Below are 21,664 nucleotides of genomic sequence, written 5' to 3'. Positions count from 1 at the left end.
TGCAAATAAACATTTTTGCTTTTATTATTGCTATGCATCATTTGAAGACTTAGCATTTGAGATTCCTTATAATTTTCTACAGGTTGAAAATAAGGAGATACAGGTCTGAAATGCTGTCACTTTACATTATATTTACCATTTCATGTGGGAGATCAGTGAAACTTGAATCTGAGAACTGAGAAAATTGTATTTTATTCATCTCCCCTAAAATTTTTGCCAGAAAATAGTCCCAGGTTTATTCAGAAAACACTAATGCCTTAAATTCAGTTACTTTCATTGTAGCAAAATGTTGTATGATAGTAACTGAAGCAGGATTTTTTTATGTCTTTCTCAAATGACTTCAGTTGAATTTCAATATTTTCTAAATATTAGGACTTCCAGCTAAGTCAATATGTTGTTATAACAGTGTCTTTTCCTTACAACCTCTCTAGCAGACAGAATTTTAAAGGCAGCATTCAAACTGATATTTAACCAAGGTGATCAAAAAGCGTCAATAGGGAACTCCATATATCACATACTATGCTGAAATATACCTCAATCCTCTTATCAATTTCTAGGATGCTTAAAGAAGTAGCTCTGTAATAGGTCAAATACAATTGAAATTGGCCAAGGAATTTGGGAGCTTTTGTGTGAGAAAATCAAGGGATGCAGATGCATATTTATTTTATTTTACATTAGCTGTATCCAAGTGTCTAACTTGTGGATCAAATCCCCACCTTACAGAGAAATAGAGATCTTTTTCTGAAATGGCTGTCAAGAGAGCCTGGGATGACATGCAAAAGTAGGCATCTACACATAAAATATCTATGTTTGATAAAATGAAACCTTCCTGGATTTATGTAATCCAGAAGTTCAGAAAAAAAGGTTTCCTTCTAAAGTAAGAGTACAAAAACACAATAAAAGCAGTCTTATTGTGAAATGCTGGCAAGAAGCTTTCAAAAGTAGACACTTAGCAAATATATGAAAATAAAAACTAAAAAAAGAAGACAAGTGTTCAAAGTTTTTGCATGCTGGTAAAATTTTGTTGCCATTTATGTATATGTGTGTGCAGGAGACATGGCCATCCTTACAGAGACAGTGGGAAGTAGGGAAATTCATCTGTCAAGGAAATGCAGTTCAGGCACTAGGACAGAACTTAAGATATGTTACCTTAATATGTTATATGTTAGGTGGAGTTTACTAAGAATGAATATCTCAGCTTAATTTACCTTGAATAATTCGTTCTTCTGTTACCTTTTTCTCTGTCACTTCCACAGGTCGTCCATCAATGATTTTGGTGTATGTTTTAATAATTGGTTCTACAAGGATTTTTAAATTCAATGCATTAATCAAGTAATGAACTTTCAAATATTCTTTTTGAGATGTGCAAACTGACTGAAGCACAGAAGGAAATACCATAGAATATTTTGCAAAAAGTAAAAATGTTCAGAGGCCAGGAACTAAATCTACTCAAGACTTAGGATGATCGTGTGATTTTTCCTTTAAAACCATCCTAGGTGTGAACATCTCAATACCCTTAGCAAAGAGAAGGGAATGTTTACCTCTCTGACAAAAATTATTTATTTCTCTTTCTGACAAAATTGCCTTTAATCACAGAATCATATAGTACATATTTGATTGCAGGGTAGCAATGAGCAAATAATTCTTGACTGAGATACATATTATGTCAGCACATAGAGTATTTCTAAACTGTTGTGACTGCAGCTATGGAACACAGCTAGGGAAAAAGAACCCAGTTTTTTTGAAATGCATGAGAATTAAAAATATATGATGCAATAAAATTGCAGCCCTTCACAAAAGTCTTGTTAAAAACAGAATATCTGTCTAACATGAATCACCCAGATAAAGCATAAACTGATGGGGAATAGTGAATGCTAATACAAATTGAGTTGCTGAAAGTATACCAACCTCCATGAATCACTTTTGTTATTGTCTCCCCTTCCCTTACTATTTTGAACTCAGGTTCCCCTTCAATTAATTTAGTGAGCTGTGTGATAGATGGGTCTGTGACATAGGAGAAAAAAACACAACACGTTACAAAGAGTCAGAAAACACTTATAGTATTGCATGGAGGTGAGATGAAGCTCGCATTTTCTCCCCCTACTTTAGATAAATGAGATAATTGTAATAGAGGGCTGTTTAAATCTGAGAGGTTATTTGTGGCAGCATTGTACAGTCTTGTGTTTCCTCACACAAGATCTTAAATATAGATCCTATTGTACACTTCTTCTTTGTAATTTATTTATTTCTTAATTTTGTGTATATGATATTTTTAATGTTTGTTGACAAGTTCCAGGCAATAAACCAGATCCTCAGCAGCCGAAAGGAAGTATTTTTCTATATATTGGTAAGAAGGCTACTCTGCATTTTTACAGATATCTTATAGCTTTTGCTCCACAGAGATCAGCATGCCATCTACATAGTGAGAGCTTTTCTCTTTTAAATTATTATATTATTTTATTATTTTATTATTTGCTGCCTTGGAAGTTCTTTTCTTTGTTGTTTTGGAGTTTCTTTTGTTTTTTGCTTTGAGGTTTTTTGTGGCGCTTTTTTTTCCCTATTTATTTAAGACTTGGCCAGTAGTTGAGCAGCTTAAAAAATAAAACCAAAAAAAACCTTCTGAGATCAGCTGGAATGGCTGCAAGGATATTTATCAGAATTACTGGCTATCATTATCATGGATGAGGTCATTTTTATTACAAGGATCTAAATGTATCTCTGACATGCTAAAGCAGGAGATACTAGATACATTAGGAACATACCATCAATTAGCAGTAATAATATGGTTTTCTGTAATGAGTGCCGTGGGACTCCTACTTAAGAAGCTGCTGTAAAACAAACTTTCTTTATTCCTTATTCAGAGACAGAAACTTAGCATAATCTATCTTTTATACTTGCCTTAAAAATCCCTTAAATATATCCATATGAATTTTTGTTGAAGTTGATTGTGCATTGATTTTTTTCCATAATTACTGATCAGGATTTAACAACAGCTTTTAAAGATGTGTGGCTCCTGTTAATTGTTGAAAACAGTAAATTTAGGCTACCTTCAATAATAAAAACCAAAAAGGTTTTGTTTTTTTTTTCCAGTAACGAATGATTGCATAGAGTAGAATTTAGAGGTAAATAATTCATTTATTTGCTGCAGATGAGATGATATGATAGAATTATAAAGAATCCCTCTTATTTTAGACATCTGTTAATCTACTCTGAGTTCTAACCAGCTGAACAAGCCATCATTTTTTTATTTTCTAACAGGTGTGAATGAAAAACATTTATAAATATTTTAAAGGAACTGTCTTAGAAGACTCATTCCCTTGCTTCTGTTTTAAACTTAGAGGAATTTTTTGCATGTTGAGAATCCATTAAATACCAGTTTACATTGATATAAGTGATGAATATAAATGAAATAATGTAAAAGTTGTATTTATGAACGTTTAAAAATGCTTTATTTTTACATTTTTTAATAAGTGTACCATTTCATGTGATTGATTCAGCAGATGTGTGCAAAGCAAAAGGTGAAGGCATAGCCAGCTATATTGCCTAGTCTAGGATCAATCCTTTGAATATTTTATCTGTTAAGATTTGAGTTTCAGTCAGATTTAACTCTTTACATCTGTTTAATCTTTTAGATCCCATACGTGCCCAGGTACAAAAAAATGGAAGCACAAGACAAGCAGAAGACACTGAGACAGGAAAAGGTACATGTCCTGTTTTTTATGGAAATTGCCCTTGCATCATGATCTAGTTGCACTTCCTGACAAAAATTAACATTTAACTATGACAGCTTTTATCTACAGATCGTTGTGGATTTATGTGGTTCTGATGGCATCTGCCACTCACTACTGTTACTGAGAAAGCTCAGAAGTGACAGAATTGGTTTTATTTGTTCTATATCTGAGTCAATTATCAGCAGAAAGGCTGCACTAGCCAGAGATCAATCCCTGGAGTGTGTCCAGAAGCAGAAATACTGTACTGGAAATGGAAAGGAGTAGCCCTTCAGTACTCAATAACTTTCTTTTTCTCTTTTTGGTGAATGCAATTAAGTTATTTCAGTTAATTTTCAACTTCTAAACATTCTATAAATCACCTAAACTATATACTCTGTCTCTGGGTTTAACACAGCAGAAGAGGTACTCTCAGAGAGTGATTCATCCTCATCACAGGAAGATCTCTAAAATAGTTTGGATGAACTACCATATGAAATAATCTATCCATTTATATTGCAGTGTGGATCTGATTTAATGATGGAGACTAGGCAACAAAAATCAGCAAATATGTTAAATGGCCTCTAATCCTAAATGGGATAAAGCACAGACAAACTCCTGAAAAAGTAAGCATTTTTCACTTCTTCTGGAAGGAAGTCCTCCCAGAAACACTGATTAAGCAGTCTGGATAAAATTCTTTGCATGACATTTTTAACTGCCTTTCTCAGCTGAGATAAAACAAATTCCCTTTCAGCATTTTTATTTCACTGGGAAGCTGGATCTCATCAGCTTTACTTAAGTTATAAATCACAAGTGATTTTTGTGGTCTCATCCCCACATATTTTTTCTCTTCAGTCCCACCACTAATCTTTAAGTCATGCTCTGTAAGGAGAAATTAAAAAGCCAAAGATTGGGTAGATATAATTTTCAGGCATCCAACAGATATTGGTAGTTAGAACTGATTGAAAATGATAGAAAAATGAACCAATTTTTTTCCTTGAAATTATAAGAAACATATCAACTTTAAAATATCTGGTTTTATTTTTTTAAAAAAGGAAATGTCTTAGTTAAAAAAAAAAAGTGATAAAATAAATTGTTTGAAGATTATTAAAGATATTTTTGAAAACCCATAGAAAAAGGAGAAAAACTCATTTGGAGAGAAATAGGTAATCTTTTCATACAGAATATTTCACTCAGTTCTAATTGCAATATTTGTATCTTTGCTTTTCTGGCAAAGTGCTTAGCATCCTGGAGTTTCTAGGCATAAAATGCATCCTGTTAAAGAAATATATTCTATATATATTCTGAATATGTATATGAACATACACAGAAATATATATACCACAGGCCTCATTTACCTTCCTTTGTGATGATAGGCTGGACGTTGCTTTCAATTATGTTAATTTCTGAAAATATAGAAAATGGAATATACAGTGCATTCCATTCTTAAAATATCTTTGAGGCAATGGTCACTTCAATTTGGTCTGCACATAAGGATGTGGACAATAATCATAGATATTAACGGGTGAAATAGCAACTCAAAAGAATCTAGAGTCTAAATCTTGGTTCTGGTTATGAAATGTTTATCCACTCAGGTCACCTGCAGACAGAAGCTGCTGATACAATATTTGCCTTTGAGCCTTATGCAAACCATGGGTCATGGTACCTGTGATGATGTATGGTACATAACAGAGAGGGTTTGTACAATTCCCCACACAAAGTTTTGCACAATTCCCCTCGTGCCTCATGCCTGAGTGTTGCCTTTTTCATTAGGGAGCTGATCAGACACACACAGGAAACCTGCTGGCATTCAGAATATAGGTAGAACATCACAGAATATATGCCCTTGGGAGATCAAGTTGTCCCTCTACACCCAGGACAGACTCAAGTATTCATTGAACACCGCTGATAGTGATTTGATTCACACCCATCCATTGGAGAAGCCCACACTGATAGAGGTTCCAGCCTTCCTAGTCTTTCATTCAACTCAATCTACAGCTAAAGCTTTCTGGACATTGACCACATTGACCTCTCTAGTTTAATTTTTACAGGCATTGCTTCATGTGCTACTCTCGCTGGCCATGGGAGGTAGAATCATAGTATATCTCAAGCTGGAAGGATAGGATATGGATAGGGATCATCAAGTCCAACCTCCTTCCTCTCAAAGGACTACCTAAGACTAAGCCATATGTGTTTGTCCAGAAGCTGCTTGAGCTCTGTCAGGCTTGGTGCTGTTGTCACTTTCCTGAGGAGCTTGTTCTGGTGACCGACCAACCTCTGGGTGAAGAATCTTTTTTTTAATGTCCCCTCTGAGCTTTTCCCAAAGCAGCTGCACTCCATTTCCTCATGTCCCGTCACTGGTCACCATACAGCAGACTAGCACACCCCCTCCACTGCCCTTCTTGGGGAAGGCATGGATTGTGATGGGGTCACTGCTCAGCAATGAGGTCACCCCTCAGCCTTCGCTTATCCAAAATAAGCAAGCCAAGTGACCTCATCAGCTCCTCCTAAGTTTTGACCTCAAGACCTTTCACCATCTTGGTAGTCCTTCTCTGGACACAGGGCCCAAAACTGACTCCCAGAACTGCCCCCAGCACTCGAGGTGAGGCTGTCCCAGTGCAGAGCAGAGCAGGACAATCCCCTCCCTTGCCTGGCTGGCCATGCTGTGCCTGATGCCCCCCCAGGGCAGAGTTGGCTATTTTGGCTGCTGAGGCACTGTTGACTCATGTTCAACTTGTTATCAAGGTGAATTAGTCCATTTTTTGTTCCAAGGGTTTTTAACTTCAATATGCCCATTCCCAATTTTCAAAAGTCTGATGTGATGGTTTCACTTTCTACTGTGAAATATACCCATATTTCACATAGAACTCCATTGGAATTTAATAATTTGTCAAAATTCATATTGCTTCACAAATTTACAGCAAGATCTTTGTCTTCTAACAGCTTGTTTTAACACATACTCTATATTCAGAAACTAAATACAAACCTTAGTAAAGGCTGCAAAACAGCTAAAAGGGGTATTTTTTCACATTTACTCCCTAAAAAGAAAATATTCTGAACAACTGCCTCCCATTCAGGCCTCATATTTGCACATATAGGGAACAGGGACAAGAGGTACACTCTGTCCCTCTGGAAATATTTAGGAAAAAGAAAGTATCTCAGTGCACAGTCAATGCAATTTTGGAGGGTAAGTACAGTACAATGTTACATCTTAGAGAGAGATACAATTTTGTTATGCATCAAGCACTGAACCTTGGCTAAAAACTGAAAAACAATCTTTTCCATATGTATGTTTTCTACCCCAAGAGTTTGAACAGCTTACTTCAGGGTTACTTTCCAGTCACACATCTGGAAAGGGAAAAATACAGTAGCACAGCAGCCAGAAACATTCTACTTTGAGTGTTTCTCTTCCTTTTCTTCATTGGCACATCTTACTTTCCCAGAAATTTCTTTCCTCTTTATTGAAAAAGAGATGTACAGTTCCAAATTGGAATTGGCACCACTTAAAAAGCAATATCCAACCCATATGGAAGTATTTAAAATGAACTTACTGTAAAATGTCAGTGGAATCTCTTTGAAGGTACTGTCACGAACAAACTATAAAAACAGAAAAGCAATTTATTTAAAATTTTTAAAAAGTAGCACTTGCTTTATAGTTTCCTTGTGAGGGTGGGTAGGATTCACCGCTTCATTGGTCTTTAAGTTAGGTGATGCTATTTGTCAAGGTTCTCTCATTCATTGCTGAGGGAGAATTCAATCTCAAGAGGATAGCTGAGATAGACAAGGATGTCTACTTTTCTTCACATGGTGCTGCTGGCTTTAATGGCATAAAAATTTGGTCACTTGGTACTTTTTTCAAATAAGTGATTTGTTTTCCAAGAGTGATAAAGTGAACTAAAGATTTGGGCCAATTCATGTTGAAGTTATCCAAATGTGAATATTCTACAGTTATCTGGCATTGAAAAACACAAATTATAACTGCTGAGTTATATAACCCTGAGTGCAGGGTATCATTCATGATTGTATTTGGGTAACTGGGAGCTATTGAATGTGTTGTCAGCTGAAGAAAGAAAAGACCAGAGAATCACTTATGTCTTATAATGTGCTCAGTTTCACAGATTCTGCCAGAAAGGCAGAGGGATAATTACTGAAAGAATACCTTAATTTGAATGTATTTAATCAACTTCTTCAGTATTGTGAGCAGCTGATCATTTCCAACAGGCAGTTCTGACAAAAGAAGCAGGCATGTAAGAGGAAATATACAACTGTGTGCATTTTACTTTGATTTACAATGATCAGGAGGAGCAATCATTCTCAAATACTCACACAAATGTATGGAATAATATACAATGTATATTATTCCATATCAGCAGAAAAGGTGTTCTTTGGCTAGTCTTGTCTTTCATATACTTTACTTTCACAAAATTTCAAAATCTTGCTAAGATTTCAAGAAAGGCTCTTCCACAAAATGAACATTGAAGAAAATTTTCTGTTTCAAATTCCACATAGGAATTGTATCTTTAATTAACTTTTTTAAGTTGTTGCATTTACATAGCATGTAAACAGATTTTAAAGAGTGGGTATGAATTTCAAGAAATAATACTTACCTGCTGGATATAGGAGTTTGTCAATGACATGAATGACACCATTTGTTGCCATGAGATCAGATTCTCTTGATTTCAGTTCATTAACAAGAAGAGTATCATTCACCTGGTAAAGGATCAGAAGAGAACCCAGGTTATCAGGGACATTAGAAAACAACCCTAAACCTATTATAACATTTGGAGAAATGCATGCCATTCTATAATGTGGATAGACATGGAATATCAAATCTGTGTTACAAGTCTGTAGCAGGGAGATATTTTCTATACTTAACTGTTTTCAAGTAGAGTTTGCCTCCTTGGATAGTTTTAAGAATATTTGTTACACCAGGCTCAAAGCCACTTCCAATGAAAACTCCTTGTGTCAAGTGGTAAAGAAGAATATTCCTGAGAGCATTTTTGTCTCCTATGTAAAAATAAAAAAGTAGGAATAAAAATTAAATAGTAGAGAATTGTTCTTCGTGGGAATTCTGAAGATTCACTTAGACCTGAGCTAGAATGAAACATAATATGTAAGAAAATACCACAAACACATACAATTTGAATTTGTTAAAATGATGCCAAAGGGAAAAAGCCCAGCTATATGACAAAAAGATACTCAGAACATAATCACAAAGATCCTATGATCAATCTTCTACAAAAGAACATAAAAGGGGTCAATGGAGCAATTAGAAGTGCTGTGTTTGTCTGTTCTTACAGAGGATATAAGCAGGTTGGAGAAGTTGGGAAAGGGTGAAACCACTCTATTTTAGGGATGATTTCCATATTTCAATGTTTGACATTCCCATGTGGGATGAAAATTCCCATGTGGGATGAAAAGAAATAATAAAAAAAATCCAGTATTTTCCTAAAAGGAAATGTATCCTCTAGCTCAAGTTAATATCCTGATAGGGCTCTCTGGGTCTATGGGGGTTGAGAGTCATAGATGGGCTGCAGAAAAACCACAACATGCCCAGGAGACAGTGTACCAAGCAGAGAAGCTTTAAAACACATCTGTTTGGCATTACATGGAATATTGACCATTCTAAATTTAATACTAGAATTACATGCTAATATTAGTTGTTATTGGGAGTTCCAGCATTGGGAAAAAATGCAATGGGAATCTTCTCTGTTCATAGTCTTTTTCTGATGTCTGTTTCAGAGAATATTTTCCATTTTTTCCCCTGTGTTTTGCTCTGATCACTGATACTAATGCAATTTACTTCACTACTGAAATGCAATTAAATTATCTTTTTTTTCCTAGTAAAATTAGCACTGATATTTTGTGACTGGGCCATTCATAGATAGCATTAAGTTACATAATGAGCCTAAATATGGCCACTCCAAAGATTTTTGCACAAACTATAGGATTACCTTTTTAATTATACTACTATAGTTCCTGGTTAAAATAATCCTTGGTTTGTATCTTTCTTAAAGATAAACAAAGTATTTCTTTATATTTGTTTAAAAAATTGTAAACTTTAAGTTTTAATCTTTATGGAGAAGGCAATATAATAACTCAAAAGAAAACCAAGTCAGTATTCTAGAAAATAATCTGGCACCAAAAGAAAAAAAAAATCAGCTGTAAAAAAATTACGAGGGCCAAGGATTAAGTGACTGAGTCACAATGATAGAAAAAATGGTGCAGAAAACCCCTTGAAAAGCAGAAGGGCAAATAAAATTTTCTTGCTAACTACAGAATTAGTCCAATATGGCACTGGCCTAGGACAACTTCTGAAGACAAAAATAATAGATGGAAGCAACACTATGGAATAAGATATTGAGGAGTGAAATTTAAATTAAAAAATCAGGATAGGAGTTTTTTTCAAAAAAAAGCATTTTCTCTGTGCCCAAGAAGGAGATAATTTAGGGGATTCCTAAGACCTGCTCTATGCAAAAGTTATACTGCATAACCAGACAACTTTTGTGTGAGAGGTGCATTAGTCTCCTTTCCAATCCATTTTTCTTTGCTTATAATTCCAGGTTTTTTATGTTACTTACTTATCAGTATGTCCTTGTCATCATCAGTCAGACCTTTAAAGGCATCATTAGTTGGGACAAAGAGAGTCCACTGTCCAGGCCGTGACAGAACATCATCCAAATCTGCAGCTTTCACCAGACTGAGGAAAACACTGTTTACAACAAACAGATAAACCACAAATACATTTTGTTGAAAAGTGGTAACTATAATTGGGTCCAGGTACTTAGATCCCAAATTTTTATTTCTTTTAGTGCTTTAATTTTCAAATACTTTCACTGTTTCCCAGAAATAAAGATAGTGGAAGAAGAAAATGAGGAAAAACAAAAGAAAAAAAAAAAGGAAAAGACAGTTATAAAAGTAGCAGCAGGATTCATCAAATAAAAACCTCTGCAGAACAAACAGATAAAAGGAGGATGCAAAGAATAGGTCTTGCTCTAGGAGTATTGAGATACTTGCAGGAAAGGGACTGATAAGTACTGGAAAGGTATGCAATCCTGCTGCACACATATGGAATTGTCCTGGTCATTAACTAAAACTACAGAGACCATAGCATTTATAGCTCTGGACGTATCATTTAGTTCCTTCTGTCCCCTTTCTCCTCTTATTCTAGTGTCTTGTAGTCCTTCATGCCATAAAAAAACAATTCTAGCATAGAGTGTGGAAGCCTTTTCAGGCTACAGCTGAACACTTTTTCTTCCCCTACATTTTTTTCTTTTTATGTTATTTGTGTAGGCAATAAACCTTTCTCTGCCATCCCTGCTCTCAAAACCCCAACAACTCACATGCTCACAGGCCAACACTTTTTCTCAGACCTCAATTCTGTCAATATTGCTACTCACCTAAAACGCTTATCATTTCTCAGCATTTCATGCAAGGTTTTTTCTGCTGGATTGATGATCTGTCTGAAGATGTGAATAAAACCATTTCTTCCTTCTTTGCTTCCTCTGACCATGCATGAATTTTCAATACATACAGCCTTATTGAAAGAGAAACAAGTGTAACTGTTTACACAATGTTAAAAATAGCAACCATATATATTTCTTGCAGTCAAATCATGTGTTCTTGCCAGGAAATTTGGCACTGCTTGAAAAAGCTGAAATAGCAAAATCTAGAATAAAATAGCATGGTGCAAATATTTTGAAGTAACTTTTGGTTTGTGTGTGTGTGTGTGTTTTTCCCCTTGAAAATGTTCTTAATTGGTTCTAAAAATGAGCATTAAAGATTTGTTATCAACTGAGCACCCAATCTGAAATTCTGTTGCATTTTCCCAGAGTTCTCTATGCAAACAAAGCTCGGACTGAGAAAGATCATATTTTCATTTCTTGCTGTCTTAAAAATTTAAGTATTTTTTGCTAAGTAGTCATGATGGTAAATGTTGGGAGTTTCAGTCAGCTTTGCTTTTTATTGACTCTGTATTTTCATAGTTGGATTTGTAGAAAGACTCATTCACTTACTGTGCGATACACGAAGACTCTAAGTAGTTTTCCTCCAATGGTTTCCAGCTCTTGTCCATTGTACAGTTCATTGAGCCCAACTTTCACTTTTATAATGTGATTCTGCAGGATTGTTTTAAGAAGACGTTGGTCCAGCCTTAAGGTGTCATCTACAAAGGCATTTAGATATTAATTTATATTCATTTATATGGTGAATTTTTATTCAAATAAAGTTAAAAGACTGGAAATACTGAATCTTTCTTTAAAATGTTTGAGTTAAAGCATGGAAAGGTATGTGTATACAAAAGGCTAATTATTTTGACCAATCCTCAAATTCAGTTTACAACTTTTGACATAGACATGATTAATTATTATAACTAATATCTCTGATTATTGATATATGGGCCTGTTCCATCTTCTGAATTATTGCTATAGTTTGTATTAGTTAGTCCTTTCTATATGTGCACCCAAAATCTATCCAAATTTGCTTCCATGGTAGTGAGACAACACCCTAATTCTTTGAGAAAAGGCAAGATGTCCATGAGGTCACCTCTGCAAATATACAAACACCTGTTTTATGGTATATTTATATCAGTTTCTCTCTGTTTTAATGCGCTGAGAAATACTAACTTCCTTATATTTCCTGGTTTAACTGGGATAGAGTTAATTTTCCTCCTTGCAGGTCCTACAGTGCTGAGATTTGGGTTTAGCATGAGTGTAATGTTGATAACATGCTGATGTTTTGTTGTTGCTGAGCAGTGCTCACAATAAGCCAAGAACATCTCAGTGTCCCACATTCTGCCAGTGGGCAGGTGCACGAGGGGCTGGATGGATCGTGACTGGGAGAGGTGATTCCAAAGTGATATTCCATGCCATAGAATATCATGCCCGGTATATAACCTGGTGGAAGCTGGCCAGGAAGTGCTAGTCGCTGGCTGGGCATAGGTCAGTTGGTAGTGGGTAATTCTATTGTGCATCACCTGTTTCTCTTAGGTTTTAGTCATACTTTATTATTATTTTCTTATTTTATTTACTTTTTATTGCCATTAGTAATGTTAGTACTGTTAATATTCTTATTATACTTTTTTACACTTATCAAATTTTTCTTATCTAAACCTATGAGGTTTTTTTTACTTTTTTTTCCCTTGATTCTCCTCCCCATCCCAGAGTGGGAGAAAGAGGGGAGTGATCAAGTGCATATGTGGCAGTTAGCTGTTGGCTGGAATTAAACCACTGCATATGCTTTCTGAGAATAAATAAGTTTTGAATCTAATGGAAGTAATGTAAAGATTAAGGAAATTGGCAGTTCATTAATATCTTTCCATTCCTACAATCATTCTGTGCCTATTTTGTATCTTATTTTAGTGCTACTATTCCCATTAGCAAATGATGTAACTGAAAACAAGTTGTGCAGTCTGGTGGTAAGGCTTGTTTTGTCTTTCTATGAGATATGTAATTTGAAAGGATGAAGTTCTATTTATCTATGATGCTTTTGCAGTGCGACTTAGAACAAGTACTGTGGGTTATTTGAAAAACTGTTAGGGTAGCATACATTCCTGTTTATGTTGGCAGTCTTTTAGGGCTACTAACCTGAGAAAGCACCGTTCACAGGTGCCAGGAGAGTGTACTGGCCTTCTGGCCTTAGAGAAGATGCCAGACCTAGCTGTGCCACCAGGTCCGTAAATGTAGTCTGCTGAGCACCCCCAAGCTCAATGACTTGTTTGGCTGCAAATAAAGAATTAAGAAAAGGTATTTTAGCATACAATATCTTCCTATTCCTGATTTGTATTCTCCATGCTTACCCAGAACTATATATCTGGGAGAATCTGGGTAAGGTTATTTAAAATATCTTCAGAGAAACAAGTTTTTCATACACATCACTGACCAGAATCAGGAATTAGCACTTGATCGATGAGGTGGATAACGCCATTGCTTGTTACAATATCTTTGCGTTTCACCATTTTCACTCCATTCACAGTCAGACTTTCACCATCACAACCAACTTCAACAGTGTTTCCTTCCAAGGTTTCATAGACAGCTCCACCTGTGATGGCTTCTGAGCACTGGAGAGTATTTAGTATATGAAACTTCACAAGAGCTACAGAGAAAAGAGCAGAAATTTAATAGATGTGTTTGGACACATATTCATATAATTTACATATAGATGTAGAATAAATTATTCCAGCTACACTAATCTTTATTAATTTCATTCAGATGATATTTTATTTAAATTTAATGATACTTTAGGCCTCTAAATAACATGCATGGCCAAAACTATTTGGCAACCCTTATATTATAAAAACTAGATTGGTTATGTTGCAGTCTGCTGGTGATTGCATATGATATGCTCCAAAAGGACCTATGATTACAAAACTCCATAGGCTATGCAAAAGTATGAGAGAATTTAATATTCAGATAGTCCTGAATTTCTAGGCACAGGAGTATCTATCAGACCTATGAAGCTGGACTATTAGAAAGTCAATGTGCCCCTATATTTTCACAGCTCCTTTTAAACTGTTTTAGAGACTAAGTTTTCAATGACTTTCTATCCTTAGGCAAGTGGAAAAATTAGAGACAGAAGAAATAACTCTTACTACACACATGAAAGTAGAGGTACTTAATTCCAGAGCTATAAGGACAATGTATTTTCTGCCTCCTGATCCACTCATGCATATTTCTCATTTGCAAAAAAATTTTAAATACCTTCAGAAGCCACCTTGTCACCCAGGATTCTTTCTAAAACTCCCCTTGGAAGTCTCTCAAAAGCTTCATTAGTAGGAGCAAAGAGTGTGTAATGACCAGGTCTTCCAAGAATATCCAAGACACCTGATGTAATGGCAGGAGCCTAAAATATAATTTTTTCTTTTAGTGCAGATTGTTTGAAATATTACCAAAACACGTTGTCTAGTTTTGTCTCATGCCTGCAGATACTTGAATGCTACACTGAGATCGTAGTGTTTTAAAAAGATAGATCATGAATGCTATAGAGAGATGAAAAAATTAATTGACACAGGATTTTTTTTAAATTGAAAACTAGAAAGTATTGGTTTTTATATAAAGTTTTCTTAAAGAGATTAAATGTTGCGGTTGCCTGTAACTGTCATGAACTGGATTTGAGGGATTCGGAGGATCATTTCCACCTTTATACTTCTTCATATAAGATACCTTTTTTAGCATTTATTAAAGAGATGGAAGATGGAAAAGTACAACAGTTATTTGCAAACCAATGGCATATTTTTTTAACTATGCAGCATGAAATCCCATTACACTGTGCAGACACTTTTTTCAGAAGATGGAAAAATTAGAAACTTGGACAATTTCTAATCATACTTCCTTTATGCAAGAAAATCCTTCTTATGTGCATCTACTGATGCTCTAAAGATGTGTCAGGTTCTGAAATTTATTTGGTGTTTTTACCTTTTATCATCCATTTTGAAATTGTTTTTATTTATCTAGCACAGACACTGTAACTTCATGCTCACATTTAATTTTCTCTGTGCTTGAAGAGAAGACATTTTTTAGGTACAGGGACACATTCTGTCCTATTGATGTTGTCTTTTTATATAGCTAGATTTGCAATATTAGCTTGAGCTCTTAATTTAATTTATCTCTCTCTCTTACTGAGCTAATCCTTCTTACTTCCAGGTATCATAAAGAAATAAAAAAGGAATTTAAAAAAACCCTCCTTAAATAAACAGAGAAGAGCTTTTATTTTCATCCACTTACTCTAAACGATGAAAGATCATCCTCAACTTCAATGAAATCTTGAATGGTATTTCCAACAGCAGTCAGGACACGATCAATGACATGGACAACACCATTGGTAGCAATCTGGTTGCCATGGATGATCCTGGCACAGTTAACAGTAACAACCTATATTTGAAGAATCAAGTAGTAGAAGATTAAACATTAATTTGATCACAAGCTTGGAACCTGACTCTCACAGACTGGCAGTGTACATTGCATATTCACTGTTGTTGTTGCATATTCACTGTTCAGTTGGTTTTTTTTTTCAAAATTTGAACTAAAGCCTTGTAAGATTTAAAAGTTTGACTAAGCTCCTGGAAAGGTGGTAGCAGATTTATTCAGGTTATATTGATTTCATATTCATGTTTAATTTCTTGCTGCAATTATTCTGATTTGGTTTTTCTTATCTGGCTAATATAGTGATTGTATTGATTTTTTAGTGAGGCAGCCTGTAGACAAACAAACATTTTGATGCATTTAAGACAACAAAGATGAGTGACTTAACGGGGAGGTTTCTAGTGTTTATAAAAATGATGTTTTTTCTAGCCAAATAATGGATGTGTGCCTCCTACAACCTTCAATACTCCTACCAGGCACTCAAATTCAAATAGAAGATCTGTTTTAACATTATTTAGCAAAACTATGAAGATAAACAGCAGATTTTCTTATCAAATTTATTATGATCTTGTATTTTGACCACAAAAGGCTTTGTCTTTTATGAAGAAAGTTCATTTTCATTTGAACTTGGATTTCTAAACAGCACAATGTTTACTCATTCTTTCTTAGTGATGAGTCTATACAGCAGTCAAAAGTTCTTCAAGAGAATATTTATTGTTGTTAGTGGCAACTGACTTGGCAGATGTTAAACTTTTGATAATATATTATCTTAGTTATAGAAGGAAATAAAGGCTACAACTAAATAAATATCTTAGGAGGAAAAAAGCGAATAGACTTACCCCATTAGGATAATGGTTAATAAGCAATTTCTGGCCATTATACATAGACACCAGGGTCATGCCATTCTTAAGATCTTTTGTCAACATGCGCTTGTTTAACATGTGGTGGTGGAGAGCATTATACAGTTCAATATTTACATTGTCAACCAAATTCCTGTGAATTTCCTGAAAAAAAAAAAAAATTTAATTAAATAGAAGCTTCAAAACACGCTTCCACTCAGAAAAATGTATGCATTGCTTTACCTTAGTATATGCCTTCAACATATTCAGTACCTGCTAGGGAAGACAACTTTGATTCCTACAAATCTGGTTCTACTTAAATGATTTTTAAGTCTGATTTGCTCACAAATGGAAGATGAGACTTTATCATAGACAAGTCATTGGAGGAGCTTGAATTCAATGTTATTTAACTAAAATCATTACTAAAAGAAGGACACCCGAATTACTGACTATCTACAGCCATACATCATGCAGGAATTCCTAGGAGTTTCCCTGAAACTATGTTAATAAGTGTGTCATGCAAGTGCTTAAATATGAAGCAATTACAGCTGCTTAGCACTCCTGAAAGTAAACGTCTCTAGCTTCAGAAATGTATGTTAAACACGTAGATTATTTCATTATTACTTGTATTATGTCCTTCTATGTCTAAAATCTCAACATCATTTCCAATCTAATTCATCTATTACTAGCTGCTTCAGCTAAAATGTGTAACTCATGCACATGCATACAGACACATGCACTTACTGAATCTAATTGGTCCCAGGCTTCATTGCTTGGTGCAAATAAAGTGAATGATCCTCGTCCCTCTATTTCTTCTCTTAGTTTTGATATGTCAGAGTACCGCTGTGTGGAGGTAGCTCCCACAATACCGAGTGTACCATATACATGATCAATAGGAGCAACTGAAATAAACATGAGGTAAGAATACTGTAAACTCTTCAGTCCCCCAGTTTATCACACTCAAATTTTCTTTGTATCTTTTGGATGCATAACAGTTCTGAAACTGTTTAAGTCAGTATTAAACTACATGTTTAGATTAAAAATTTAATTGTCAACATACTCAAGAATCATCTAAGCACATCTGCTTGCTATTGCTTTTTGTGTTTTTCTTAATGAAAAATTAGATCAAACAAAACTGAATATTGTAAAGTTTCTTTTAGAAGAGCTGTTGTATTTTGTATTAACCCAACATGAAATGAGAAGCTATCCATTTATAATCGGAAAAAAATTCAGTGGAGTGAGTCTTATTCGGTCACAATGGACCAGAATCCTTTTTGTGAGGCCTCTTACTCTTCTTCCAGTGTCTGGTTTATGCACAGAGTGATTCACCCAGAGAGTAAGAGTGGCCATGGTCTCACAGTTAAAACATGGCTGCATGAGAACAGCATCCATCTGTCTGAATTTTAGGCATCTAGAAGTCAATCATTTGCATGCAGTCTAATGGTTCTTGGCTCTTTTTATGGTTATGAAGAAGGTGATTCTACTCTGTGGCTGATCTCACCCTAATGTCAGCATCTGAAGGGAGATTAATTTATCTAAACAAATTGAACTCTGCATTATTGAGCATAAAAGGATTATTTCAGACATAGGGAACAAAAACTATGAAATGTATTCATTCTCATACTACCCTTTCCTTCTGCCATTAGTTTTATTTTCACAAAGCAGAATAGCATAAATAGGAGAGATGAAGAATTTCTGTCTTCATTTTCACTCTTTCTTTGATAAGGGCTATGGAACTCTTTAGGTAAATTAGATTCAAGTTTTTTCAGAAAAAGGAAAATACAAAATTTAGATATGCTCCACCTTGCATTCTGGCTTTCTGACCACACTGGTATGCCTTAGACTAGTCTTGGATTTGATGGAAATACGAATTAAAGCTCTTTGGCAGCTTTGGGAACTGAAGATACAATCAATTCTCACCAGTCCAGAATCTGGGAGGAGCTGGGAAATTCAACCTAAACTCTATGATCAAATTCAGTGCTAGCTGATTTTTAACTGTGTTCACCATGTGCAAATGGAGCTGTGCAGTCTTAGGCAGTGCTTCTTAAAAAGAGGCAATTATTTCTCATGATGACCACCTTTGAAACTCTGCTGTAGTTGTAATTCTTTCCATATGTCAACTTATCCATAAGAAAATAAGCTTGTACCTGCAGGACATCCTCTTGTACCATCCATCTTCATATAGCCAGGACAGCACTCATATAAAACAGTTCTGTGGGATACAGACAAAAGCACAGTTAAATAATATACAGGAGAAATAAACTAATTTTAGCTAAGTCTAATTTAATTTTTATTATAAATTTTTCATTGCTAGCACATACTCTCTAGCTATTCAGCCCTTTTTTTGTCATTCAGCTTTTTTTTTGTATGGATTACAAATTGGTCATATTTTACTAAATGTAAATTTAAGCATTGGGAGGGAACACAGGAGGGCTTATGGTACCCACATAGAGTTACCAAAAGATGATGTGACTAGAACAGTAGCTGAAGAATGTTAATTTATCTATTGTGTTTTGAGAAGATTATGGCATTGAATGAAGAGGAAAAAAAGATAAGGGCATTAAAATAAAATCCTGGTCGAAGGGTTTAAAGACAAATTTAAATGAACAGAATAGAAATTCAAGTGACAGAACTACATGAGGTAAAACCTACATGCTTTTATGTTATTGAAATGAACAAGTATTTTGGAGAAGGCCCTGTGCATTGTATGGTGATAAAAAGTGGGATAAGAGAGCCTCTGTTTTTCAAGGAAGAATTGGAAGAAGCTCAGGAATGAGGGAGAGAACAAATTAAGAACAGACATAAAACTGGTTATAGAGAAGGAAATCACTAAAAACTGGATGGATGGACACAAGGGGAAGTTCACAGGTAAGTGTAGTGAGGATGAAAACCAGAATACAAGAAATCAAAACCAGAGTTTAAAAAGCATGCCATCACAGCATACAGAGACTTTAGCATTGCCAGGGGCCAGGAAATGTTATTTAATTATGTCAATAAAGTTCTCTCATTCTCAAACTCACGTAAGCCACATGTAACAGCAAACCGGGGCTGAATGATGGTTCTATGATGTAATGTTCATTTTAAAATTGTTTCTTATAAGATATAATGTCTTAATTAATAGACAGAAATAAGAGTTCTACCACTGACTTGTTTGAGAAATACTCCTCTTTTACAGGAAAATGCAAATTCACTAAAGTTATCACAGAGGTAATTTTGGCTCCTTGGAAGAAATTTAATACTTTAAACTTCACATATTATTTTTCAAATTAGGGTACACTAATGTACAGTATATGGTACACCATAATAACATCACTGTTTTACATAGTAGATATATTTTTGTAGGTGTGGCTGATGTTGGCAGTTCAAAAGTTCTGAAAACTAATTCCTTGAAGGTTATAACTGTGTCTTTAATCACTATAGTCCAGCTTTTAATTTGCAGAATCTTTGGTGGCAGCTGAGTACACTTACTTCTCTCATGTTTCATAATTTAAAGCTGATGAAAAGTTAACCATAACCACATTAAAATGAACAGCTTATTTAAAAAAAAAGTTGGACTTAATATCTTCAACATCCAAACTAAAGAGATAAAGAGATTTCAAAATAAAGTAGACTGGAAGAAAAATAATAATAAACAGCATGATTGGAAAACTGAGGATTATCATTCATAAAAGGGAACAAACTGATAGAGGTCACCACCTAAATATGACTTTTTTTAAACAATCTTTTATTTCTCCATTATATAAAAATATTTTTTCTCTATTCCCTCGCATATATATACATATATGACATATTCATTCTTCTGCCATGTGCATATTTTCAACTGAGAAGCCATATATTGAAAGTATTCATATAGTTCTTTTAGTACATCTCTTTCTTTAAAGCAATTCATGGAAGGCTATTTCTTGGGAATGCATGGATAGCATACAATTTAGGCAACAGATTTTTGAGCTAATGATAGATCTTTTATTCTTATTCCTTCTTGCATCCTTTCCAGAAGCTAATGATAAAACATAATAATATGATTATCTGATTTAAAAAAAAAAATGTAGCAGAATAGGAATCAAAAGGTTCTCCCAACTGTGTGAACTGCTTTGTCATGAGAAAGTTTTTTTTCCTTTCCTGGAATAGAAGATCTTTCCCCCTCATCCCATGGGAAGCTATGAAAGATTGCAGTTTAATTAGCTTTTGGAAAAAGGAAAGAGACTGCTGAGTTATAAGCATAAAGTAAGACATGGCAAGTTTAATCCTCATACCACATCCAGCAATGATACAATTAATGAAAGACAGAAAATTGGCTGAAGAACATAGTTAAGAAGAAAATGCTTCTTCAGCCAAGCATTACAAGATCAGTGCCTTTTTTACCACATATTTTGTTATGCACAGCCCAAGCTTCTTTTCAGTTATCAAGTTCCCACTTACATTATTCATGTTCACTAACAGTTTTCTGCAGTTAGAAGGTTCTTTAGCTGTGCCCAAAGCGTAAGAAAGATCGGGTGGGAGAAAAGAGGTTTGTATGGAGCATCATCCCACAATAAGGTTAGAACCAGATAAAACTTAGTGCAAGATGCAGTTCCTCAGTACCACCCATGTGTAGGCACAGCACACAGGGGAAGTGCCACCTCAGACCAGACCAGAAATTATCCTCGTATGCATCCCTACTAGTTCAGTAAAAGCCTGTGGCCAAAAGAAGAAAGCAAGCAATTATTCAGATAAGAAAGCAATGCTGCATTTTTAAGGTTTTGCTGGGGTTTGTTTCTTTGTCTTGGGTTGGTGTGTTTTGTTGTTACTGTTTTTTAGGGTTTTTTTTTAGTATAACCTTGTCCTGACCTCGTCCAAAGGAGTATATTCCAAAGGAAAAAGACAGAACAGCACTACCTTAATCCTTGTTATTCTTGGCTAATAGAGCCACTTTTCAGTTTATTCAAATCAGCTCTGTGACTCATCTGTTTCTACTTCTTGCTGGCATGGAGATAAAATACTGCTGAGAAACAGTGGAAAGACTTTTGGTCCAACAAATCCTGATTTTAGGAAATTTTATGTTGCACCCTATTGTAAACGGGGATTGCACATAATAAAAAATTTGAAGATTTTATAGATGTAAATTAGGGATGACTTGTTAATGTGGATATGTTGACATGAGAAGAGCTGTTGTCCTTTGTATTAGCATTCTTATTGGAGTAAACTCTTCAATCTTGCCTGTATTTCTGGTTTTACCGTGCAAAGTATAAAACTCATTAATGGCTAAGACTGTGTTATAACA

The 21,664-nt window shown here is 34.9% G+C and overlaps 1 protein-coding gene across 10 annotated transcripts in view; it reads right to left on the bottom strand.

Annotated features, from left to right (window-relative positions):
- The window catches only part of POSTN (periostin), a 31,325-nt gene that overhangs the window by 6,894 nt on the left and 2,767 nt on the right, over nucleotides 1–21,664 (bottom strand). For 5 of the 10 annotated variants that reach the window (XM_058861900.1, XM_058861832.1, XM_058861842.1 and 2 more), the window contains exons 3-19: nucleotides 18,552–18,616; nucleotides 17,149–17,306; nucleotides 16,405–16,569; nucleotides 15,428–15,574; nucleotides 14,405–14,546; nucleotides 13,587–13,799; nucleotides 13,292–13,426; nucleotides 11,723–11,871; nucleotides 11,108–11,244; nucleotides 10,289–10,419; nucleotides 8,584–8,714; nucleotides 8,315–8,417; nucleotides 7,867–7,934; nucleotides 7,259–7,304; nucleotides 5,066–5,113; nucleotides 1,909–2,004; nucleotides 1,209–1,298 (exon numbers count right to left, since the gene is read on the bottom strand). In XM_058861900.1, coding sequence (XP_058717883.1) covers nucleotides 1,209–1,298; nucleotides 1,909–2,004; nucleotides 5,066–5,113; nucleotides 7,259–7,304; nucleotides 7,867–7,934; nucleotides 8,315–8,417; nucleotides 8,584–8,714; nucleotides 10,289–10,419; nucleotides 11,108–11,244; nucleotides 11,723–11,871; nucleotides 13,292–13,426; nucleotides 13,587–13,799; nucleotides 14,405–14,546; nucleotides 15,428–15,574; nucleotides 16,405–16,569; nucleotides 17,149–17,306; nucleotides 18,552–18,616 — 2,024 coding nt within the window. The remainder of the gene's footprint in view (nucleotides 1–1,208; nucleotides 1,299–1,908; nucleotides 2,005–5,065; nucleotides 5,114–7,258; nucleotides 7,305–7,866; nucleotides 7,935–8,314; nucleotides 8,418–8,583; nucleotides 8,715–10,288; nucleotides 10,420–11,107; nucleotides 11,245–11,722; nucleotides 11,872–13,291; nucleotides 13,427–13,586; nucleotides 13,800–14,404; nucleotides 14,547–15,427; nucleotides 15,575–16,404; nucleotides 16,570–17,148; nucleotides 17,307–18,551; nucleotides 18,617–21,664) is intronic. The other 5 variants (XM_058861908.1, XM_058861850.1, XM_058861886.1 and 2 more) reach the window with 3 other exon arrangements.

This window comes from Poecile atricapillus, chromosome 1, assembly GCF_030490865.1.
Source record: "Poecile atricapillus isolate bPoeAtr1 chromosome 1, bPoeAtr1.hap1, whole genome shotgun sequence".
Classification (NCBI taxonomy): domain Eukaryota; kingdom Metazoa; phylum Chordata; class Aves; order Passeriformes; family Paridae; genus Poecile; species Poecile atricapillus.
This window is presented reverse-complemented; position numbering and strand designations above follow the sequence as displayed.